At 55.3% G+C, this 22,929-nt stretch overlaps 1 protein-coding gene across 11 annotated transcripts in view; it reads left to right on the forward strand.

The window, feature by feature from the left end:
* Positions 1–22,929, forward strand: part of PRKN (parkin RBR E3 ubiquitin protein ligase) — a 529,515-nt gene that overhangs the window by 362,394 nt on the left and 144,192 nt on the right. For 10 of the 11 annotated variants that reach the window (XR_013813998.1, XM_079780669.1, XM_079780675.1 and 7 more), the window contains one exon: positions 19,424–19,560. Coding sequence is in view for 10 of the 11 variants with exons in the window: in XM_079780669.1 (XP_079636795.1) it covers positions 19,424–19,560 (137 nt within the window). In the remaining variant the exon portion in view is untranslated. Of the gene's footprint in view, positions 1–9,339; positions 10,006–19,423; positions 19,561–22,929 lie in introns of those variants that run through there. The other variant, XM_079780668.1, reaches the window with a different exon arrangement.

The following is a 22,929-nucleotide window of genomic DNA, read 5'->3' on the forward strand; positions in this document are numbered from 1 at the left end:
CAGGAACGTTTTCTTGGTCAGAGGTTTGGAAAGGACCCGGCTGCCGTGTCGAACACTGCGTGTTACTGTCTCCTGGGTGGTGCCTGCTCTGCCTGCTCCGGAGGAGAACCTTATGTAGGAGAGGCGTGAAGGCAAACGTGTTTGAACACTCGGTTCCTGAGCTCCGCCCCTTGGCCATTTGGTACCTACCGGCTCCTGAGTGACCTTTCACCCACTTGGTAGGCGGATGCTACGACCGAACTTGCGTGACGGACCCCGGTGGCCGCTGCCCACCCATTCCGCGGTCAGGGGGGGGAATGGCTTGCTTCTCCACGAAGTGTGCCTGCACCTCCTGCCGTCCCCCTGGCCAGCGGCCCCGCGTTAGCTTGATGGGGTCGTCCCCCGAAGGCACGGGAGCGTTTCTGTTCACAGAACAGCACTTCCTTTTGTCTCTCTTTTGTCTTCTCAAGATCTCTCAGAACTACTCACCACCAGCAGCGGACCTCCAGCTGCAGACCCAGTCATCCCTGACTGCTTCTCTCTGAGCGATTACTCAAGTAAGAGAGCTGTCCTCAGCAACACACGTTCCGCAGGAAGACAATATAAAGCCGTGTCAGATCACTGAGAAAGTAAAATTGTTTTCAGTCAAAACCATCTTGTATGAGAATTCGTAACTCGCTGTGGATGCCACGTTCGTAGGAAGTTTGTGCCGCCCACCGGCTGCTCGGGTTCAATCCCTCAGTCCCTGCGCTGCGCGGGCGGAGGCACCTGCGGCCCATCGGGCAGCCGCTCCTCAGATGCAGGAGGCTCCCTCCAGCTGCCCGCAAAGCCAAAGGCAGGCCCCACGGAGCCCCCTGGCCGGCTGGCGTCCCTGCCGCCTCCAGCCTCACCTCTCTTCGCGGGCGTCCTCTGGCCTTGACCCTGACGCCCGCTCGGGGTCACTCCGAATTCTGCTCACTGTGTTCGACCAGCAACTCCGACTGTCTGTCTACCGACTGCAAGTAGGTGGTCCCAGTTCCATTCCGGGTGCGCCTTCCGTGTTTGTTTGTTTTCGTTGTTGTTGCTTCCTTTTTACTTCACGCCAGTTTAGAAGGCATTCTGTCCTGTGCTGACATGCGTTCCGAGGTTTTATGCGACTATTTCCCCAAAATATCTAAAGGCTTTAGGCCCGAGACCCATATTGCTCAGCGTTCACGACACCCCTCCTCGGCGGTTAGTCCTGCGGGGGAGTCCTATTAAAGCACTCAGTGAGAGCTGAACTGCGCTGCGTGCTGTCTCCCCCTCCCCCCCCCCCCCCCCCCCCCCCGTCCCCCGCAACCTGCTTGTTCTGCTAGAGCGTCTCTCTGGTCTCTCTGGCCCTGCTCGGTGCTGTGACCGCGGCTTCACTCCCCCCGCTGCCCTGCTGTTCTGAGGGAAACTCTGTTTCTCTACTTCCCGCTGTGGGTGTCATCTCTGCCACCGTGAGCATGAACAACACAGGATCTGTGCAGGATGGAATGCAGGCTTAATTCCTGAGGAGCTTCTGAAACATGACTTACAGCAGTTCTCTACGTGTAGACGTTGGGGCATGAGCGTTCCAGTGCATTTTCCTCCGATGTCCTGGGAAGTCTGTGGCACACACTCAGTGGTCTTCGGAACCGTGGCTGCTTGGGAGAGACGGGGGCGTGAGATGGACAAGGAGACGGCGGGAAGAGTGGCTGCAGTGCTGACGCGCCTGTCGTTTATCATCCGGAGCCTGGTCAGCCACGAAGAATAGGAGCGCTGCTCACACGGGCCAGCAGTGCTAATAAGGCAGAGCAGATGGGGCCGTGTCAGCCAGAGAGAATGAAGACATTAGCCCGGATTTGTTGTGGCTTTTAAAACCTCCCTGGCCCTCTGGACATTGTCTTGAGCTTTGTTCCAGTGGAAGGGAATTTATTGTCTAGCAGGAAGTAGGCCTTTATAAAGACAAGAAAGAAAAAAATGTTTGGATCCTTCTGTTTGGTGGAACGTTATTTAACCTTCCTTTCATTTTCCACCAGTGATTACATATCGAGGACCAATCCCATAAGAGCTATTTTAAATTGATTTTCCCTTAACAGATATTAGGAAAGATAGAGATAATAGACATCCACTCATGGCCAACTGCCAAAATAGTTCATTATGTGTGTATTCGCACATCCGGGGAAGGACTGAATCAACTCAGGGGCTTCTGTCTCCGAGGAAGTCAAGTCCAGCTCTGTCCAGGACCTGCTAGGACGGCTTAATCCATGTTCTAATAGACATTCTAGCCGGGGGGACTTACCGGTGTTCAATACCGGCGCTGCCTTACCTGTGTGGCCGGGTCAGCGTCTTCTAGCTCGCATCAGGCGAAGGTGGACGAGGCAGATGACTGTCGGCATCTTCTTGTTCTCATTTCAGTGCAAATGCCTTGTTCTCTGCTCAGGACTGTGCTGGGCAGTGGCTCTAACAATAGTACCGGTGACTGAGGGACTACGTGGTTCTTCCTCTAGACCAGGCTACTTCGGCGAGTAATAGCCAGGGCTACTAGGAATGATGCTGAAACAAATGACATAAATCTGGACTGTCCCCGGCCCATCGGGACCTAAAGGGTCCCCCACCCGCTTCAAACTTGTCTTTTTCCAATCGAGTTGCTCTGCTTCTTCACCGTCTTTTTTAAATTTCAAGGCTAAATGTGAGCACGGCACTAACTGAAGTCCACGCAGCGTCAAAGACAGAGCACACCAGCAGCTAGCAGATGCTTGTGTCCAGGTTATTGCAACAGAGAGAACGCTCGTCAACCAGGAAAGGCTCAAGCAGAGGGTGGGGGCAGGGCTTTCACAGAGTCAGGAAAACAAGGGAGTCACCCACGAGCCTCCTGGACACAAAGGGGAGATGGAGTGGGTCTCCTCCAAATTTGTGAGGTCAAGGTGAGGCTCAGGGAACACAAGAGACTTACATTGAAGACAGGCATTTATTTATATGATATGAGTACAAAGAACTGTAAATAAATGACCAAGTGGAGGCAATTAATTACAGTGCCAGCCAATTGCAGGCAGAAATGACTCAGAAGCATTTCAAAACCCATCACTACCCCTTATGATGGAAAGGAACACTGACCTAATGTGGACATGTTGTAGGTACAACAAAACGTGTGGACTGGGACACTCCAGGGGCGTCCCATTCACAGCCACCAGGAGGTGCCACTGGGTTTGGGCAATGTGGAGACCCTGGAGGAACAAACTAGCAAATGAAATAGAAAAAGGGAAGGAAAAAAGCGGGAGAAGGAGGTAGAGACGCTGAGAAACCCATGTAAACAGCAGCATCCCACGTACGGTCTTCAGTCCCCGGGGCTGGCAACCCGAATGTAGTACTTCATCTGGGGCAGGAGTCAGTGGGGGCCAGTTTCCTTTGGGAACTGGCCACGGCTCCATCAGGAGCCAGTCCCCGCCCACCCCACGTGCCTGTGGACACTGAGGGCCATCGGATGCGCAGGCTCCTGGCTCTTGCCTTTGCCCGACCTGTTTGAGTAAACATACCAGATGCAAAAGGCAATGCTGAAAAATCCCAGTTACTTTTCAGTTCCCACTTTGCTCTATCACACCTTCCGCGTAGCTTACCCACATCAGATGGCAGATCCTCTGTGGTCTGGAAAACCAGGAAGCACCAAAGCCATCCAAAGAGAGACCTGTTTATGAATAATTTATTATCGTTCTTTTGCCCTGAAAACCTCCTGGCTTCCATTAGCATAATCAGGGACTAGTTCAGATCCCCCGGGGAGGTGCTATTGGAGTTTTTTCTTGTGCTTTCGATGTCAGACATGTCCTTTTGGGAAGAACTGAGACATATTTCTAAAAGGTATACAATATAGCTGCAGTCGATTTCATCAAGTGAAATCAGATGAGGTAAGAGGGAAATGTTGGACAGTGATTTATGTATCATCCATTTAACCTCATAAAACTGGAAAAGCCGAGAGGATTTAGAGGGAAATTTTGATTTCTCCATAATGGTAGAAGAATGCATTAGATGACAGTATCTGAAGGTAGTGATCACCTTTTTTGATGCTCTATCAGTTTGTGACATCAAATCATAGAAATTGTTGAGAATGTGGAATTAATTTCCTCATTGGTGATAGTGTTGAGTTCTAGCTAAGCCCCATGTCCCCCGAGCGCAGCAACGGGTCAGAAGTGCCCCTGCTCAGGAAGTATTGGTTGAGTGAGTGAGTGAATCTGTTAAGAGGCCAGCTGTTGACCGAGCCAGATCATTACTGTAACGTAGGGGAACATAGACTCCGGTTCTGTCATGTCTATTTTCGCCTTTACTGCTCCGTTATCATTTCTTTCAACTGCGTAACAAAGGGAGGAGTCTTTGCGCTGCTGTGAGCATGGGATACCCGTTGCTCTTTGGGACTTGAATTTCTTTTTGTTCCTCTTCTTCATGCTCACTGAAGGTGGTGGGGAACACCGCGGCGAGCGTCCTGCTTCCCTGTCGCCCAGAAGTGACTAAAACTTCCTCGCTCTGCATCGCCTGGCTCTGAGCCGCGGGTCTTCCCCTGCACCCTCACCTGCAGAGACTTTAAAACAGGCCTCACCGAAGGTGTGCAGACAGGGCCCCGGCCTTCCAGCCGAGCGACCCCTCCCAGCTCCTACCTGGGCCCCCAGGGCAGGGCAGAGTCGCCCGGGGCCTGGACACATCTGTGGTGGCGGTGACACGGTCACACTGCACTAGCAATAATTTACATGCCCGGATGGAAGATGGATGCAGACGAGGGGAGAGAAGAGGGAGAACCTTATTCTCGATTATCCAACTGGGAACAAAAATAAAGCGGGAAGAAGAGAACATGGCACGTCCTCGTGGCCACAAATCCGACCGCTGATGACTGGGCAAGCGGCTGTCTGGTCGGATGGAGAAGTCATGCCTCCCCGATTCTGAACCTGGGTGGCTGGGAGGGTCATGGAGCCCTCCGTTTGGACAGAGAAAAGTCATGGGGCCCGGCTGGCGTGGCTCAGTGGCTGAGCGTCGACCTATGAGCCAGGAGGTCAAGGTTGGATTCCCCGTCAGGGCACATGCCCTGGTTGCGGGCTCAATTCCCGGTGAGGGGCATTCAGAAGGCAGCCGCTCCATAATTCTCTCTCATCATTGACGTTACTATCTCTCTCCCCCTCTCCCTTCCACTCTCTGAAATTGATAAAAACAAAAAAAGAAAAGTCATGGGGTCGAGCCGGCTTTCGAGGTATAAAGTGGAGTTTGCTTTTGGGCCTTTGTGGGAGCTTAAATTATGCAGCCCTTTTAGGCGTTCCTGCGAATGAATTATTAACCCCCTTTGGCCTTGTCTGTGTGCGCTCACCTGGGTAAAGCCGTTCTAATGTGGAGGCGGGTCCCCCTGACTTCTCCCGGGTCTGCTGTCAGGAAGAGCTGCTCACAGATGAGAGATGAAAGGGCCTCGCTGGGCGGAGGGAGCTGACAGGAGACTAAACCACTTTGGCAGGAAACTTAACATGCAGCCCGAGCCCTGGGACCGTCAGGGAGACTGCACAGGAGGAGAAGGAGGCGGCGGGGCCCAGCCGGGCCCGGAGTCCAGGCCCAGGGCTCAGCGGGCGGGCCCTCGCTCCTGAGGTCTTCTCCATTAGGGTGGCTTGCGACCACGTTCCTCTCGTGTGCCTCTTTCCTTGTGTTTGAAACGGGAATTTGAGCTGAATAACATCAACGCCATTTAATAAACACACCCTAAGTGCACACGAGGGGGTTCGTGCATCTGGCCGTAGGAATGGGAGAGAAACGAGCTGGCAGGCGCTGAACGGTGCTGTTCCCGCCGACCCGGCGCTGTCAGGGACCGCCACCGATGCGCCACCCTCTGTCCCGCTGGGTGTTCTAAGGGACAGGGCCCCCCGCCCGGATGTTGGCCATCGTCCAGGAGCCGCCCGGCCCGGGGCTGTCTGTGGTCCTGCTCCCGGGATGAGCAGGGCACGGGCTTCAGGGCCGGTTCCGTTGCTGGAGTCATGGGCTAACACGGGAGTCTCCCTGAGCAGCCTGCTCTCCACCTGCGATACCCAAATGCCACCTGCCGAGCCGCCGCCCTCTGTGTGCAGCGCCCACCTGGCCCGGCCTCTCCGCCCACAGCTTCCTCTGGGGTGAACTTGCTGTTAGGGTGAGGTGGCGGCGATGTGAGGTGTCTGCGTGTTGGGGGACCGCCCTCCTCTGTTCCTTAGCAGATGGGGAGCGACTTTCCACGTCGGTGCTGAGTGGCGGGGCCCGGTGTGACATCACGGCAGGTGGCCTTTGTAGGTCTCCAGATAACCCGTTAAGGACAGAATTGAGTGTGTCAGACTTGGATGCCAGAGTTTGGAATATGCTAAAGCTCCTTTAAAGCTGTCCCTGCTGATAGAATGTTCTAGTAGGTGCAGTGTCTGTACTGTTTGCACACTAGCCTGTGCCTCCTGACCCGCCCACTGGGCTCTCTTTTCTGTTCCCCAGGAGCTGGGTCTGAGGGTACCTGAGTGTGCCCATCCCCCTCCCTTCGTGGGGCTCCTTTCGGGGACCCCCGCGCGTTGCTCCTGGTGCTTGTCATCGCAGTCCTTGACACTGTCACGCGGGGTCTCAGGCTGTCTGTGCCCTGGAGGGGGCGTGTTTGTGCAGGGGCGGGGACAGGGGTGTCTCTGCTCGCAGCCTGTGGCGCTGGAGGGGCCGGGCGGTGAGGGGCAGGGTCTGCGTGGACGCTGGTGTGGGGCGTGGCGAGGGCGCATTTGGACACAGAAGGACGAGGGAGAGAAGGGCGTCGGGCCACCTGTTTGTGAGACGGGGCTGACATGATTCAGGCCTGAGGACTATTCTCTCATTTGAGCCCCGTGACCGTCCTGCGTCACGGAAATGATGACGCCCCATTTTACAGACCAGGGAGCTCAGGTTCCCGCAGCTAAGAGGACCGCCTGGCACCTGGCTGGGCCGAGAGGGGTGCAGGTGTCAATCTGTCCCACCACACACCTCTGCTCTCAGGCCTCCCACCTCTTCATCGACGCGGTACCCCGGGCATGCATGGGTCTGCCTGGGCTCTCAGGGTGCCCTGGTCTTAGGAGAATCTAAGGTAGGGCTAAGACTCGAGGCCGGTATTTTGGACAAGTTACTTAATTCTGTCCTGAGGATTCCAGAGCTTGAATCACAGCATGTTTCTAAGGGTTAAGTGAGTCAGTGTATTGATAGCAATTAAAGCAGCCCGCGGCACCCACTACACACTCAGTAAACACTGCCAACCACGGCCGTCAGCACAACAGGGGTACCTGCCGCCCTGATAGGACTGAGTAAGAATACGGGAGCCGGAGCTGGTTGCTCAGTGGCTAGAGTGTCAGCCTGCAGACTGAAGGGTCGTCAGCTTGACTCCCGTCAAGGGCCCGTACCTCAGTTGCAGGCTCAATCCCCAGCCCTGGTCTCTCTTACTTCGATGTTTCTCTCTCTGTGTCTCTCCCTCTTCCTTCCACTCTCTCTAAAAATCAACGGAAAAAGTATCCGTGTGAAGATTAATAACAAGAAAAGAAAAGACGCACACGAGGCAAGGCCACTCCGTCTGGACCAGGAGGTTAACTCTAAACCAACCTCTTCCCCCCCCCCCCCGCCCTCCGCGCCCCCCCCCCCCCCCCCCCCCCCGCGCTGAGAGCTCTCAGAGCTGCTGTTTTCCAGAACTTTCAGGCAGTGGCACTGCAGACCCACCCCCACCGTTGCCTTCCTGGGACTGACTCGCCCAGTGGTCAGGCTGCGCCCTGGTGTTGCCCTGCATTCCTGGACTCCTCACCCGTCCTCCTAGTCCCGCTCTGAGCCGATCGGACACACAAACATCACCGCTTGCTCCTCTCGCCTTTCCATTTATTTAACATTTTGGATTTGATTTAAAAATATATATTAAAAAAAAAGAAAAACTAGGCACCTAGGAAATGAAGCAATGTATCCATCGGAACCCTACCGGGCCCGATGCTGAGGCGTGAATGAGTTCACAGGAATAAAGACTTCATTGCAGGAGTCAACGTTAGATTTAAATTGTAAATTCTCTGCTGATACCTAATTCCAGCCTCAGCCACAGTGAACTGAATGTTAAAGCCCAACTCAGGCCACGGGCAGAAGGCAGCCCCATCTAGGGGTGGAGCCTGCTTGCCTTCTCTCCCTCAGCTGTCCTTCCTGGCTCTGTTCATCGGCACCCCCCACCCCCAACCACCACCCCTCACCCCCTCATATCCCCAACCACCACCCCTCACCCCCCCACATACCCCCCAACCACCACCCCTCACCCCCTCATGCCCCCAACCACCACCCCTCACCCCCTCACGCCCCAACCACCACCCCATTAGTGGGAGGGGGGAAGCTCGGCCTCTCTGGAAGCTGCGGGTGCTGTAAGGGGAGGTGGAGGACTGGGTGGTGTTTGCCAGGGAGCAGGCCCCGGGAGACACTGCCCTCCCTAGGGAGTCACTCCAGGGCGAGCTGTGCTGAGGAGACGGCACGGAGGTGGCAGGACCCAGCCTCCCCACACCCTCTCAGCTGCACTGGGCAGGCCCAGACCTCCTTCCCAAAGGAGCCGGAATGGCCGCCCCTCCCCCTTGCAGAAAAGCTCCTGTTCTGTGTGGGGAAAAGGCGTGAAAAAGACCAGAAGAAGTGCTTGCTGGCAGGTCACCAAATATGGACCAAAATATGTACCGGGTGTGGAGATGGTGGGAATGTGTGTGGGAGGCTCGGAAGGGAGCTATACGCTGTGAGCCCGCAAGGAAACTCCCGCAGCCCTGAGAGTCTGCAAACCTCCGACTCAGACACTGCGAGGCCGCCCACACCCGGCTCCCAAACCAAATAAGAAAGGAGCGTGTGCGCTGAGCTCAAAGGCTTCTCCCCTTGACCGGAACAGAGCCGGGCTGTTGCAGACCAAGGTGAAATGTGGGGTGTCTGCAGAGCCCCGCCCTGGCCCCGCCCAGTCCCCTGGCCCCGCCCAGCCCAGTAAGGATGTGACTGACTGGAGCCCAGAGGGGCCACTGCGGACAGCTGTGCACGGAGGACGCACCCAGCGCCTTTGCGCTGCTAGCGCGGGGCCTTACATCACTGTCCTGTTAGTCTGAGCGGAACGGAGCAGATTGTTTATTTTGGTTTGGCTCCGCTGCAGGGTGCAGCATCAGCTGTAACTCCGAGAGTGACAGATTCCAGCGGCCGTGTCACCCATCAAACACGGCAGGAAGCTCTCCGAGTGCGTTTCCCAGGGGAGGGTTCCTGACCAGGCGGCCTTGCTCTCACCGCAGAATCAGGTCCCTCCTACCCCACTGATCGGGGCTGCTCGCAGCTTCCCGCGGGCTCAGGAAGACAGGCCCTTGTTTCTGAGGAAACACTCATTGAGGACGATTCCTCCCTTCTCCTCAGAGCGGATGTAGCGCTTTCCATGCCGCACACGGAAAAGGGTTTGCAGAGAAGCGTCAACCACCCTCAGCTCCAGGTGAGAAGGAATCGGTGTGATCGGCGCGTCCGCCTTGGCTGGAATGCCGTGGTCACGGGTCTGACGGCGCCCAGCGAGCGTGGGCCACGCCTGTGTCCTGCCTGCGGCTCCCAGGCAGGGTGCTCACGGCCACATGGCTCTGCGGGGTGGCCTGATTCTGCAGCCCCACTGCCAGTTCGGGGCTGACAGTGGTGCTGGGCCCCTGCTCGGGTCCGTGGACCCCCTCCATTGCAGTCCCGCCGGCCACGAGCCAGGGGGACAGCGCCAGCTCTCCGGGCGTCCCTGACCCCCTCAATCTGCTCTGCGAGAGGGCCCCTCTCCGGACGCGTCGGAAGGCGTCCTGCGTCACCAGAGCAGGGCACCGTGAATGTCACGGGCCCACCCTCTCTGAGACCGACCGCGCGAACTGATGAGCCGCCCGGCCTGTGCTCCTGAAAGCCAGTGGCCAGGCTGCTTCTGGAGCTCTGCACTGAGGGAAGGAGGGTGAACTGCCGGCACCACGGAAGCCGCAGTGCCTCTGTGCCTGTGATGACGTCAAACTTCTTTCGTTTCAGACAACTTCCCTGTAAACCAAAACCGCAATGTCGATTACATTTTTCATACGTCCTGAAAGGATTGGTAACGCCGTGACTCTGGGGCTCTACAAACCAATGAATGCTGAGAGAGAGAGGGAGAGAGAGGGAGGAGGAGGAGGAGGAGGAGGAGGAGGGGCATTTAATACATGGAAGGCAGTTTTCCATGACAAGTAGGAAATATACAGTCTCCAAATTTAGGGCTCTTCTCTAATAAGGTGGCTGCGTCACCGGTCGCTGGCGAAAACCAGGTGTCAGACCCTGTGGCCTGGCCTTCGGGAGGCACCCTGTCCCCTGACCCTCAGCTCTGCCAGCGAGACCGGCGAGCCCCCGCCAGTCAGAGCCTCTTAGACTGGAGCAGGACCGGGGCCCGCGGTTATCAGGCGTCCTTGAATCCACACCGCACGTGGGTTTCTCTTCTGTTCCTTCCCTCGGAAGCGGTAGTGGGGGCGTCAAGAGTGTTAGTGGGATTCCAGGTTAATTCTCTTGAGTGCACTGGGAACGAATTCACAAACAGTGGAGTGGGTCAAACCCTCTGAGCCGTGTCTCTCCCTAGGAAAATGAAAGCAGAAATCACAGTAACAACACACAACAAAACTACACATCTGTGCATATATGTGGAAACATATGCATGTGATATGTATGTGTGTTGATACAATCTGAAAATAATTAAAGCCCAAGGCAGCCCCGCGTTCCTTCAGTTCTGCTTGGTAGGGAGACCTCTCCGCGTGCCCACTGGGAGGACAGCACCGAGGCCTCGCCCGCTGTTCTCTCCGTCGCCCCTGCTGCCGTGCGGGACCTGGGGAGCAGCATGTGCTTCCAGATGGAGCAATGCGTCATGCGCATGACAACAACGGGATTAAGAAGGCACCTGTGTGAACAGATCCCCGTTGCCGCCTCCCTCGGAATAGAGGGAGAAAAGCAGTCACAGATGAAAACTCTTTTGTTGAAGAAACATTTCATTCTTTGTCCTTTCTGGTCATTAAATTTCCCATCGAGGTTTAATTGACGTGCAATAATGTACACACAGTGAACGTGTGCAATTGGATTCGTTATGACAACTATAGACACCTGAGCAACCACCGCCACAGTCAAGATAACGAACATCTCCATCCCCCCCAAAGTGTGCTTGTTTCTTCATATTCCCCCACCTCTGTCCCCCTTCCCATTCCCCATGTACCCCTCATCTGCTCCCTGTCACTGTGGATAGTTCCCATTGGTTAGAAATGTACACACGGAATCATCCAGTATGTACTTCCTTTTTGGTTGGCTTCTTTCACACAGCATAATCACTCTGACCTCCATCCATGCTGTCATGTGTATCCATAGTACATGATTACTCTGAGTCCATCCATGCTGTCATGTGTATCCATAGTTCATGATTACTCTGAGTCCATCATGTTGTCCTGTGTATCCATAGTACATGATTACTCTGAGTCCATCCATGTTGTCCTGTGTATCCATAGCTCATGATTACTCTGAGTCCATCCATGCTGTCCTGTGTATCCATAGTTCATGATTACTCTGAGTCCATCCATGCTGTCCTGTGTATCCATAGTTATTGATTACTCTGAGTCCATCCATGTTGTCCTGTGTATCCATAGTACATGATTACTCTGAGTCCATCCATGCTGTCCTATGTATCCATAGTTCATGATTACTCCGAGTCCATCCATGCTGTCCTGTGTATCTTTATCGATGAGAAATATCCATCTGTGGGTACGCCACAATCCCTCCACTCACCAGTTCAGAAACATCCGGTTGTTTTCGGTTTGGGGCTGTTACAAATAAAGCTGCTGTGAACACACGCTTTCCTGTCAGTCAGTTAGATGTTAGGGGCGATGGCTGGAGCCGATGGTAGGAATACGTGTACTCTTTTTAGGAACCATTTTCCGAAGTGGTTTGTGTAAGCAGCTTCCACTCGGGGCAGCCCCGGGTTCTGTCCTGTTCCCTGTCTGAGCAGCGCCCCTCTCGGCCCCTTCGCCTCCGGATGCGGCAGTGCACGGGCTTTGCCTGGCCCCTCCCTGGTCCAGGGCTGGACGCTCCCTCAGGACAGGAGAGGGATGTGAGCACAGGGCTCAGCTCACTCGCTTCCTGGCTCCAAAGAAAAGGAACAGAAGGGAAGACAGGGGCTTCGCATTTAAATTATCTTAGTTGTTGGACGTTGTATGAGATACTTCGCTGCCTTTTCCTTTTTAATACAATACCCTTTCTGGTTACCCTTCCGGATCTGGCTCAGGGCTCCCTCCCAACATGGCTTCCCACAGTAAAGCCTCCAGAAATCCCCAGACTTTTCCCCGCGAGCAGCACGTGCGTTAGCCTGAAGATTGTGGGAAGCCGAGGCCCTAAACATGAACTGTCTTTTGCACATTCTTTCACGTAAAGCTTGAGTTCCACCCGCGGACAGGCAGACCAGCTGTGGCCATACGACGGGAGATGATGACCTCTCAGTACCCCGAGGTCTTTAGGACCCCCCCCCCCCATCAGAGCTGACACTCCACGACCTTCATGCTCCAGGGCGGTGCCGAGCCAGCCCCAGGGTTTGGGGGCGCAGGGCAGGCGGTTGTGTCTGCACTGATCCCCTTTCTGGTTTCATGCTTGAAGTCGCTTGGATTTGCATTGTCATGCCATGTTGACTCTGATTATTTTAGCACAATATTGTGGCATGTTACACAGCGCTTTCCGGCTGCATGTAAAACAGGAAGCTGAACGAAGAGCATAATATTTTCTACATACGCCACAAATCCTTTAATTGTGTTAACGTTTTCATGTGAATCCTCTAACGGTGCCGGGAATCCCACCACCCGCCTCCCTGTGGATCTGTTTGGAGATGACAGCCACCTTCCAGGCGGTTTTCCGTTTCAGACTGCTTCAGAGCGCCGGTCTCTCTCTCTCTCTCTCTCTCTCTCTCTCTCTCTCTCTCTCTCTCGGATAGAAGGGACCAAGGCACTCGTGTCTGTTAGCGCCCCTTCAGTCACCGTCAGGGATGGAGGAACAGCCCGGGAAGTCCTCCTGCGAGGCTTGGTGAGCCGGCAGCTCAGGTGTGTCACCCTCAAACCGCTCTGCGCCGGGACTCACTTCTCTGGTAAACAGCTCCACCATTCCTGGCCCCGGGCTGATGGCCAGCACATCAGCATTTCCCGTCCGGAGACTTGGGGACACACCAGAGGCCCACACCTGGGCTGGCAGGCGTCTCGGGCGCCACACGACAGTCCACGCGCGGGGCGTGGCCGGGAGAGGCCTGTGCGGAGTGTGGTCCCGCTCTCCTGAGTGAGCACACCGGCAAGGAGAACCGGCCCGCTGGGCTGACCCGGGAAGCCTGCCCTTGTCCCGATCGCTGGGGGCACCGTGGGCTCTGTAAACGCCGCTGAGCCCTGAAGTGAAGGCTGCGGGCGGGTGACCCCTTCACCAGCTGCCTTTCCTCTCGCGGCCACACCCCTTGGAGTGGCTCCTCTCCCTGGGGACAGGCAGCAGAGCTGTCCTCACGACTCCCCACACCTGCCGCTGCTCACCGGCCTGTTTGGTGCCAGGGCCTCAGCCAAAGGCCGGGCTGTCGCCGTCAGCCAGGTCCTTGCAGTGGATTACTCCAAAAGGGGTTGGCCGCTGAGCGCCGCACATTTTAACTTTAAGAAAGAACTTGGGGACACATGCTGACGTCAGACATTCTCTCGGACCCAGTGGTGCTTCATGCGGCCGATGGGATGGAGAATCCGTTAGGAAGGGATCAGAGAGCTTCCTTTCCTTCACCGTTTTATCTGTTAGGTATTCTCCAGGTCATCTGCTGTGATATTTTATCTCCAGCCTTTGTAGACGAGGGGAGCCATGGCGTGTGTCTACCACCTTCTCTCCCTGCGGAATGAGTGCGCTGAGCCGGGAGCTATCCGGGGACCCTTCCATGAACCCCAGAGATGGGGGAGGGGTGTCGAAACCCACCCTTACGGTAGCACTTCCTACACTGTGAGCCCCTGACCTGTCTTCCCCCCACAGAGCCGTGACCCCCCAACAAAGCTGTGACCCCACAGAGCCGTGACCTCCCACAGAGCCGTGACCTCCCACGGAGCTGTGACCCCCCCACAGAGCCGTGACCTCCCACAGAGCTGTGACCTCCCACGGAGCTGTGACCCCCCACAGAGCCGTGACCTCCCACAGAGCTGTGACCTCCCACGGAGCTGTGACCCCCCCCCACAGAGCCGTGATCTCCCACAGAGCTGTGACCTCCCACGGAGCTGTGACCCCCCACAGAGCCGTGACCTCCCACAGAGCTGTGACCTCCCACGGAGCTGTGACCTCCCACGGAGCTGTGACCCCCCACACAGCCGTGACCCCCCCAGAGCGTGACCTCCCACAGAGCTGTGACCTCCCACAGAGCCGTGACCTCCCACAGAGCCGTGACCCCCCCAGAGCATGACCTCCCACAGAGCTGTGACCCCCCCCCACTGAGCTGTGACCTCCCACGGAGCTGTGACCTCCCACAGAGCCGTGACCCCCCCCAGAGCATGACCTCCCACAGAGCCGTGACCTCCCACAGAGCCGTGACCTCCCACAGAGCCGTGACCCCCCCAGAGCGTGACCTCCTGCGGGGAGGGAGGGAGGGACCACGCTGTGCTCACCGGGTCACCTTGACAGCGCAGTGCCTGGCAGGCTGCCCTGTCCAAAAGTCCAGGGAGAGGGACCAGTGAAGTGACTCAGACTGTGGGCCGAAGAGCCTTTCCGGGGTGCTGTGTGCGCGGGACATCGGGGCTTCCGGGGGGGGGGGGGGGCTCCCGGCACCAGCTGCCCTTCCTGTGCAGCGAGCAGGCCCGTGGGGTGTGAGGCCGCGAGCCCGGGACAGCAGGGTAGCAGGGTGGTCAGTGACCCGGTTCGGGACCCACAGCGCGGCCGCTCGCAGGGCTCCGATTCCAAGCCGACGGCCGGGCAGACGAACCGCTTGGGGACTGGAACGTGGCCGCCGGCAGTTCTGGGGCCACTCAGCGGTCAGAGAGGCTTCCAGTCCAGACGGCGTGTCTGTCAGTCCGGACGGCACGTCTGTCAGTGTGGACGGCGCTCGGCCTCGGCGAGCTGGGCTGCTCCCTGGGCTGACTCCGCTCGGAATGAGCGCCAGGAGTTGGGGTAACCGTGTCCCGGCTGCGTCTCTGCGGGGCGTGTCAGCCGTGCGCTGGGGGCTGCGGGGGAGGCTGTGGGGTTGGCTGCGGGGGAGGCTGGGGGGGAGGCTGCTAGTGCAGATGAAATGAAAATGCATGTGGTTGCTGAGATTTTAGCCATCGATCTGTTGTTCAGCAGCTGCCTCTAAGGAAGGGATTTAAAGTGACAGTTGCTAAGAAGATAAAATCAAGTGACTTAATGGTGTGGCTTTCCGCCACCAATGATTCTTATCTAATCAAAGGCCCTACTAAACCCCAGGAGCCCTGGCCGCTCTGGGAAGAGTCTGCTCTCCCTAAGCATGTTTTTTAAAAATATATATATTTTTATTGATTTCAGAGAGGAAGGGAGAGTGAGAGAGAGAGAAACATCAATGATGAGAGAGAATCATCGCTTGGCTGCCTACGGGGATCCAGTCTGAAACCCGGGCATATACCTCAACTGGGAATCAAACCATGACCTCCTGGTTCAGAGGTCAACACTCAACGGCTGAGCCACGGCAGCCGGGCCCTGCACTCGCATTTGTGTCTAATTTGGCCTCGCACCGGGTCACCGGCTTTCCCCCTCCAGCCTTGTGCTCTCACAGCCCCGTCTCTTCTCTCGCCCTGGGGTGCTCTCTCCACCCCATTCCCTGGAACCCCGACTCTCCTTCAAATGCCCCTGCTCTCAGTTCTTTCCTGACCTGCTGTCTGAGTGTGACCTGTCCTCTGGCTTCGCCCGCACAGGGGGTGCGAGGCAGCGTGAGTGTGACCTGCACAGGCCCGGTGGCCTGGAGCGCGGGAGCAGCCAGGCGCGGGCCCCCGGCTGCCTGAGGTCCATGACCATGGCGCTCACGTTCCTGAGAGCAGGTGGCCCCCGGAGGGCGCGCAGGCAGGGGCGGCCGTGGTTTGCCCACCTAGTTCTGGAAATCACGGTCCTTGTGTCTGTGTTTCCCCTGCGACACAGGTCAGGCCACCGGTGCGGGGAAGGGAACCGTGTGAGCACCAGGAGGTGGGTCCCTGGGGAACACGCCCGAGGCTGCTGCCCTGAGCCAGCTGTCCTCCTACCTCCTCACCTGCCGAAAACATCCCCCTGTACCCCACCATCCGTGTCCCTCCCCTGTCCTCTAACCCCTGAACTCATCTCCCCTGTTCCCCATCCTTCATCCCTCTCCTGTCCTCTAACCCCTGAACTCATCCCCCCTGTACCCCATCGTCCGTGTCCCTCTCCTGTCCTCTAACCACTGAACTCACCCCCCCTGTACCCCACCGTCTGTGTCCCTCTCCTGTCCTCTAACCCCTGAACTCATCCCCCTGTACCCCACTGCCGTGTCCCTCCCCTGTCCTCTAACCCCTGAACTCATCCCCCCTGTACCCCATCCTTCATCCCTCTCCTGTCCTCTAACCCCTGAACTCATCCCCCCTGTACCCCTTGTCCGTGTCCCTCTCCTGTCATCTAACCCCTGAACTCACCCCCCTGTTCCCCATCCTTCATCCCTCCCCTGTCCTCTAACCCCTGAACTCATCCCCCCTGTACCCCTTGTCCGTGTCCCTCCCCTGTCCTCTAACCCCTGAACTCATCCCCCTGTACCCCACCATCCGTGTCCCTCTCCCGCCCACGTCATTAGTTGCTGTTTGCTTTGAGCGTAGACGTGCTTCCTTGTCTCACGCATCTCAGCCACCTGGGAGGTTGCGTTCAGTGCCTGTCACGTTCAGTGGAAAGTTGGGACCCAGCCTCCCTCCCACCGCCCTGTGCAGAGGAAGCGGACAGACAGACAGACAGAGTTTGGCAGGTGGATGGAGAGAAGGAGGCACGGCAGATGAGGGAGAGGGAGACCAAGCCATGACAACATGCCGCTGTTTTCTCTATACCAGGGAGCTGACTGAGTGGTTCACGCGCGTGGACCCCCGTGGAGCGATCTCCCGGGGCGGGTACATGTGACTGGTGCCCTGTTTTTTGCCAAGACTCCTTCACCAGGCCACCTGCGTGGACAAAGGGGCCGGCCGCTGCTGTCAGGAAAGCGGGAGCCCTGCTGCCCAGTGACAGCGCTGTCCCCGCGGCGTCTGGGCCTTCTCCGCGTGAGGGGCCGTGCGCGGCCTGAGTCACTGCTCTGGGCCGGCTCCCTGGGGGACAGTCACCCCCGCTCCATCAGTTAACATTTATGTGTAATTTCAGCAAAGGGCACCCTGGGCTGTGGGGAGGAGAACGGCCCCCGAGAAGGTACGTCCCGCATGCTCGCCTCAGAAGTGTCCCTGCGTCCGCCCTGTCATTCCCGCCGCAGACCGCGGCCCGTGGGCCAGTGCCGGAGCCCGCGTCCTGGTGAGAGGACCCGCCGGCAGGTCAGGGCCCCAGCTCTTCCCTCCGCGTCCCCTCGGGGCCGCACTCACTAGGCATCACCCCTCCCGGGCTGGGAGCCTAGAGCGGCCCCGGGACCCCACGCCACACGCCGGGCGCAGTTCACATGCTGAGGGTCTTTCAGCCTGGTTCTCTATAGGGACGTTTTTATACATGTTCTCACATGTCCTCCCGGTTTCCATGTGCCGATAGCAGATGAGGGGTCTCTGCAGGCTTCATCGACCATGTGGCCTGGCCGGGATAGACAGCATTTCTCACGGCATCCGGCCGGGAGGGAGAGGGTGACACAGCAGCTCGGGGTCACAGGGAGCAGACGGCTGCGTGTGCCTGTGTGGACGCGGGGTGCTTGTTAGAAACGGGCAGTGTCATATTCTACCATCTTCAAGGAGAAGACGGTCACCAGGGAGAAGGCTGGCAGTTCAGAACGCAGCCAGTGTTTCACTGGGAAAGGCCCCGAGTGGACGTGCGTGGGGTCCCATGTGGGAGATGGAGGGACACAAAACTACTCGGGGACACGCCAGCTCAGACTCAGTTGACCATTGTCCTCAAGACCCATGACATTAAAACATCAAGGTCTTACCTTTTCCACTTTGTTCTGCCTTAGATATTGCTTTGAAATAAGTGAGAAAACAGAATTTTGAAAATATTTCGATCGTTAGCAAATTACCTTTTTGTGATACTAATGTTTGATGATCAATCTTCCTGCGGAAAGGGCTCCTGAAGAACAGATGTGTTAGGAACTGGGTGGGAAATGAAAACTGTTTTGTGTTTTATGATCATTATGTAGAGAATAGGCTTATCTAAATAAGCGCCAACGACTTTTTTGCTATTAAAATTGCCTTGGGGCTGATCTCAAATTAATATATTCCGCCTGTCTCCTTTTTGTCATAAAATTGGATGGTTCATTTGCTAGCAGAAATACATGGTTATTCAGGAGATTTTTCCCCCCCTACAAAGTGTTTTAAAGGAATCCAACATGTTTAGGCTCTGTCTGTACCAATTTACAGCACCTCCTAAGCGTGATTTAAGAAACTGGATACTTGGGTGGGATGGGGGTGGCAACACAGACAAAACCTTAGCGTCGAAGAACCTCTGCGGAATCATTTTTCATCGCGAAGCTCGCCTTCTCTGCTTCCCGGGAAACATGAGCGCCTGTTCCCCTAAGCACTTCGGTGCAGTCGTAATTTTTCTTTGGACTTCAGGGAAGCTCAGATTCTATATATTATTATAATTAAATTCAAGGAACGCTTACTTAAAACCTTCCAGGGCCTGGTGCTGGGGAAATGTCAATGTAAAGTAGGCACGTGTCTGCCTTCCAGGAGTCACATCCCTGGGAGAAACGTATCGATACTGCGATGTCATGACGGGTCGAGAGAGATGCGTACGTGTGGGGGGTGACTAGCGGGTTAGGTAAGAATGAGGAGACAGGGACGCTGATAGGGGGAGGGTGTATCAGAGCTCGCGTGGGAGCAGCTGCCTGGACTGAAACCGTGGACACAAACAGCAGTGTGGGGATTGCCAGGGAGGGGGGCCGGGGGGGAGGGGGCTAATATGAGGTGACAGGAGAAGATTTGCCTTTGGGGGGTGGGCACACGGTGCCACATACAGATCTTGTAACATAGAAAGCCAAACCTGAAACCTCTGTGTTCATGTGGACCAATGTCACCCCAGTCAGTTTAATTTTTAAAAATCCATAAATTAAAATTAACAGCTGACTAGTCAATGTTAACCTAAAACATGTAAAATTAGGGACATCAACGTTCCGTGTGGTTAACGGAGCGCTTCCCACCTGGAGGACGGAGCCCCGCACGCAGAGCTCAGCGCCCAGCCGGCGGTCTCTCCGAGCGCGGCCTCGCCCTCCGCCTCCCTCCGTGGGGTGCAGTCCTCCCTCGATGGGGTGCGGTCCTCCCTGCAGGGGGGGCCTCCCCGCCCCCCGGGAGCTACAGGCAGCACCTCTGTTTTGCAGGAGCCCCGTCCTGGTTTTCCAGTGCAACCACCGCCACGTGATCTGCCTGGACTGCTTCCACCTGTACTGCGTGACCAGACTCAACGACCGGCAGTTTGTCCACGACCCCCAGCTGGGCTACTCGCTGCCGTGTGTGGGTAAGTCTCGCGCGTGCCCCGGTGGAATGCCGGTTCCGAACAGCAGGGCTGCTGGGGCAAACCTGTCTTCGCTGCCCCGGGCCCCAGCTGAGGGTTGGAAAGGGAAATATCGATTTGATCGTTGCGGGCAAGACACCGCGATGCTTGGGGCACAACAAAACACTGCGGAGTGGGGAGCTGTGTCGAACCAGAAGGCGCAAAGCCTGCCGAAGGCCTGGGCGGTGAGGGCAATGGCTTTCGGCCCAGGCACCCGGCGCCTGCTCCCCGGTCCCCTGCAGGTGCCAGCCTTCCTGCACTGCTCCGAGCAGCACCGCCCGGAGTGTGAAGGCAGGAGCCTCATTTGCTAAACATTGGGAGCACCTACACACGTGTGTGAAACAACATACCGTATTTTCCGGCGTATAAGACGACTGGGCGTACAGAAGATTTTCCTGGGTTAAAAAGTCGTCTTATACGCCGGAAAATATGGTATATTAAAAAAGGAATCAAAGAACGATGAGCTAGAGCTGAAATACTAAAGATTTGAAGTATTTTTTAAATCTTTCAACATTTACAACATTTTACTTGCGCTATATTATTATTATCTGTCTTTTTAATTGAGGTGAAGTTCATATAACATGCAATTAACTGTTTTAAGGGGTGCAGCTCAGTGGCATTTTGCACACTCACAATGCAGGGACCACCCAGCTTCCTCTAGATTTAGAACGATCTTATTAACCGAGAAAAAACAGCCCATCCGTTCAGTAATCTCTTCCCGTCCCCCCTGACCCCCAGCTCATAGCAGCCACCATGTTTGTCTTTATGGGTTTGTCCATTCTGGATCCTTCATGTGAAAGGGATCATACAACCGTGACCTTTTGAGTCTGCCTTCTTTCACTTCGCGTAAATGTTCTTGAAGTTCATCCGAGAGGTGGCATGTATCTTCATTCCTTTTCATGGCTGAATCCTATTCCGTTATGTGGCCATACCACAGTTTGTTTATCTGTTCATTTGTCGCCGGGCATTTGCATTGTTTTCAGCTTTTGGCGATTATGAATAATGCTGGGTCGCGTTGTAATTTTGCGGTTGACCTGTTGAAGGACTATCAAAGGACTTTCCACAGCTGATGCACCATTCCGCAATATCTCCAGCAAATTGTTACTTTTCATTGTTGTTGTTTAAACAGCTGTCCTGTTAGTGTGAAGTGGCATGTCATTGTGGCTTTGATTTGCATTTCCTTCCTGACCAACTGTGTTGAATATCTCTCATGTGCTTGTTTGCCATTTGAATATCTATTTGGAGCATTACCTGCTCAAGGCCTCTGTGCGTTTTCAATGGGGCCGTCGCCTTGTGGTTGAGTCGTAAGCATCCGTTATGTGTGCTGGACACTAGACCTCGATCAGATGTATGACTTCCAAGCCTTTCTCCTCTTCTGTGGTTGGTGATAATGTCCCTTGATACACGAAAGTGTTTCATTTTGATGAAGGCCAATTTCTCTCTCTTTTTTTTTTTCTTTTCTGTTGCTGCTTGTGCTTTTGATGCCAAATGTAAGCATCCATTGCCAAGTCCACGGTCGTGAAAATGGACCCGTATGGTTTCATTTAATAGCTTAGCTCTTGTATGTAGGTCACGGATCAGTTTGAGTTCATGTCTGTGTGTGGAGTGAGGTAAGGGTCTGCACCTCAGTGTGTGTTGGCTTTTACTGACTGCGGGGTGAGTAAATATGCTTCATTGGCTCTGAGAATTGTGGCTGAAAACGGTGCAACACCTTGATCGAATGGTCAGCCTGTAAGTTCGGTTTCTTTCAACACTTAGTTCTAATGTCGATCAAAGCTGAAGAATACGCCTCCACAGTCTCTCAGAGACCCAATGCAAGTAGCGAATTGCATCACTGGCTTTGTAAATTATGACACTCTTTTTTCAGTTGTATCTGCCAATAACGCAGTGGTGTGTAAACTAGGATTTACATAATACATGTGTCAATGTATTGCTAAGGAAAACTTATTGCAAGGTCCTGCGCTTTTATGTTTTTAACAAAGGGTTCAAAAGTCAGTGAAACATTTATTTGACGTTTGGAAAATTCTGTTTCTGTTTTTAATTTTATAATGATATTTTTAAAAATTGATAAACCTTCTTCCTTCGCAAAACCAAATAACATGGAAACATTGGAAAATAATCCATTTTCAAAACGTATCTTCATAGCCAAGCTACTTGTAAAAATCAGCTTCTCGTTTATTTTTACATCTTAAGCCTTTTTCTCGATAGAAAACGTTAAGCGCGCTAAGTGAAGTAAGCCCGCCTGGTCCGCGTGAGCCAGGCTTTCCCATGCAGCAAGGAGGCCCAGGCGTTTCCGTCATCCGTTCCCAAAGCCTGGAACCAGGCATTTCCTGAGGAGCGCTGGCTCCTGTAACAGGCGGCGGTGCTGCGCAGTCCCGGCTCGGCGGTGGGGGGCTCACCGTAAACGTACCTGCCTCGGTACCGGCTAGGTAAGCGTCACGCCATAAAGCCTTGCCTTCCTTTCTTAAAATGCCACCTCCTGTTGAGAACGCATCGTCCTTGGCTCCTCTTCCCTTTCATGTTCAGCAGCAGCAGAAGGCGGCCTGTCATGTGGTTTGTCATTGGGAGAGACCACCGGCCGGGCAGGGCGGGCACAGCCGCCTGCTTCCCCTGGGCAGTGGCCCTCCCACACCGCGTACTTCATTCATCCCGGTGCCACTTCTTCACGTCTTCAACAGCGTGTGCCTGTGGACAGCCGTCCCCCCGGATCCACGGCTTCACTCTCCGAGGTTTCAGTTATCCCCTGCTAACCACACTGAAAGTCTCCAGTGGGAAAATTCTAGAAATCAGCAATTCCTACGCCTCCCGTTGGGCGCCATTCTGAGTAGCCGCTTCGTAGCCGCCTACAGTATGGCAGGGCTAGTGCTCAAGGCGCCCTGAACTGCTCAGCACCGTCCCCAAAGCGCAAGAGCAGTGAGGCGGGCACGAGGCTGGCACGGGACTGGCACTGGGGATCTGCCCAGGGGAAGCCAGAAAGTGCTGCCTTTAAGTGACAAGGCGAGTGCGGGACAATAAGATGGTTTAAGAGGGAGGAGAGAGGGAGAGAGGGGGGCTAATTTATGAATTAAGCTCTAGCATAGGTGTGTCTGTGTAGGAAAATCATTGTAACAGGGTTCACTACTACCCTCATCTGAGGCATCCACGGGGGGCTGGGAACATATCCCCCATGGACGGGGGACTGCCGTTTTCCCAAAGTACTTACTCAACAAAATATAGTTTCGTTTGTCCCCATAGTGTTGTCATGCACTATTTCAGCCTTTTTGTTTTTGCTGTGACTCAAATGATGTTTCCCCGTCCTATGTAAAAAGAGGCTTTCCAATGTTATCATGGAAG

The sequence above is a fragment of the Cnephaeus nilssonii genome (assembly GCF_951640355.1).
Source record: "Cnephaeus nilssonii genome assembly, chromosome: 9".
Lineage (NCBI taxonomy): Eukaryota > Metazoa > Chordata > Mammalia > Chiroptera > Vespertilionidae > Cnephaeus > Cnephaeus nilssonii.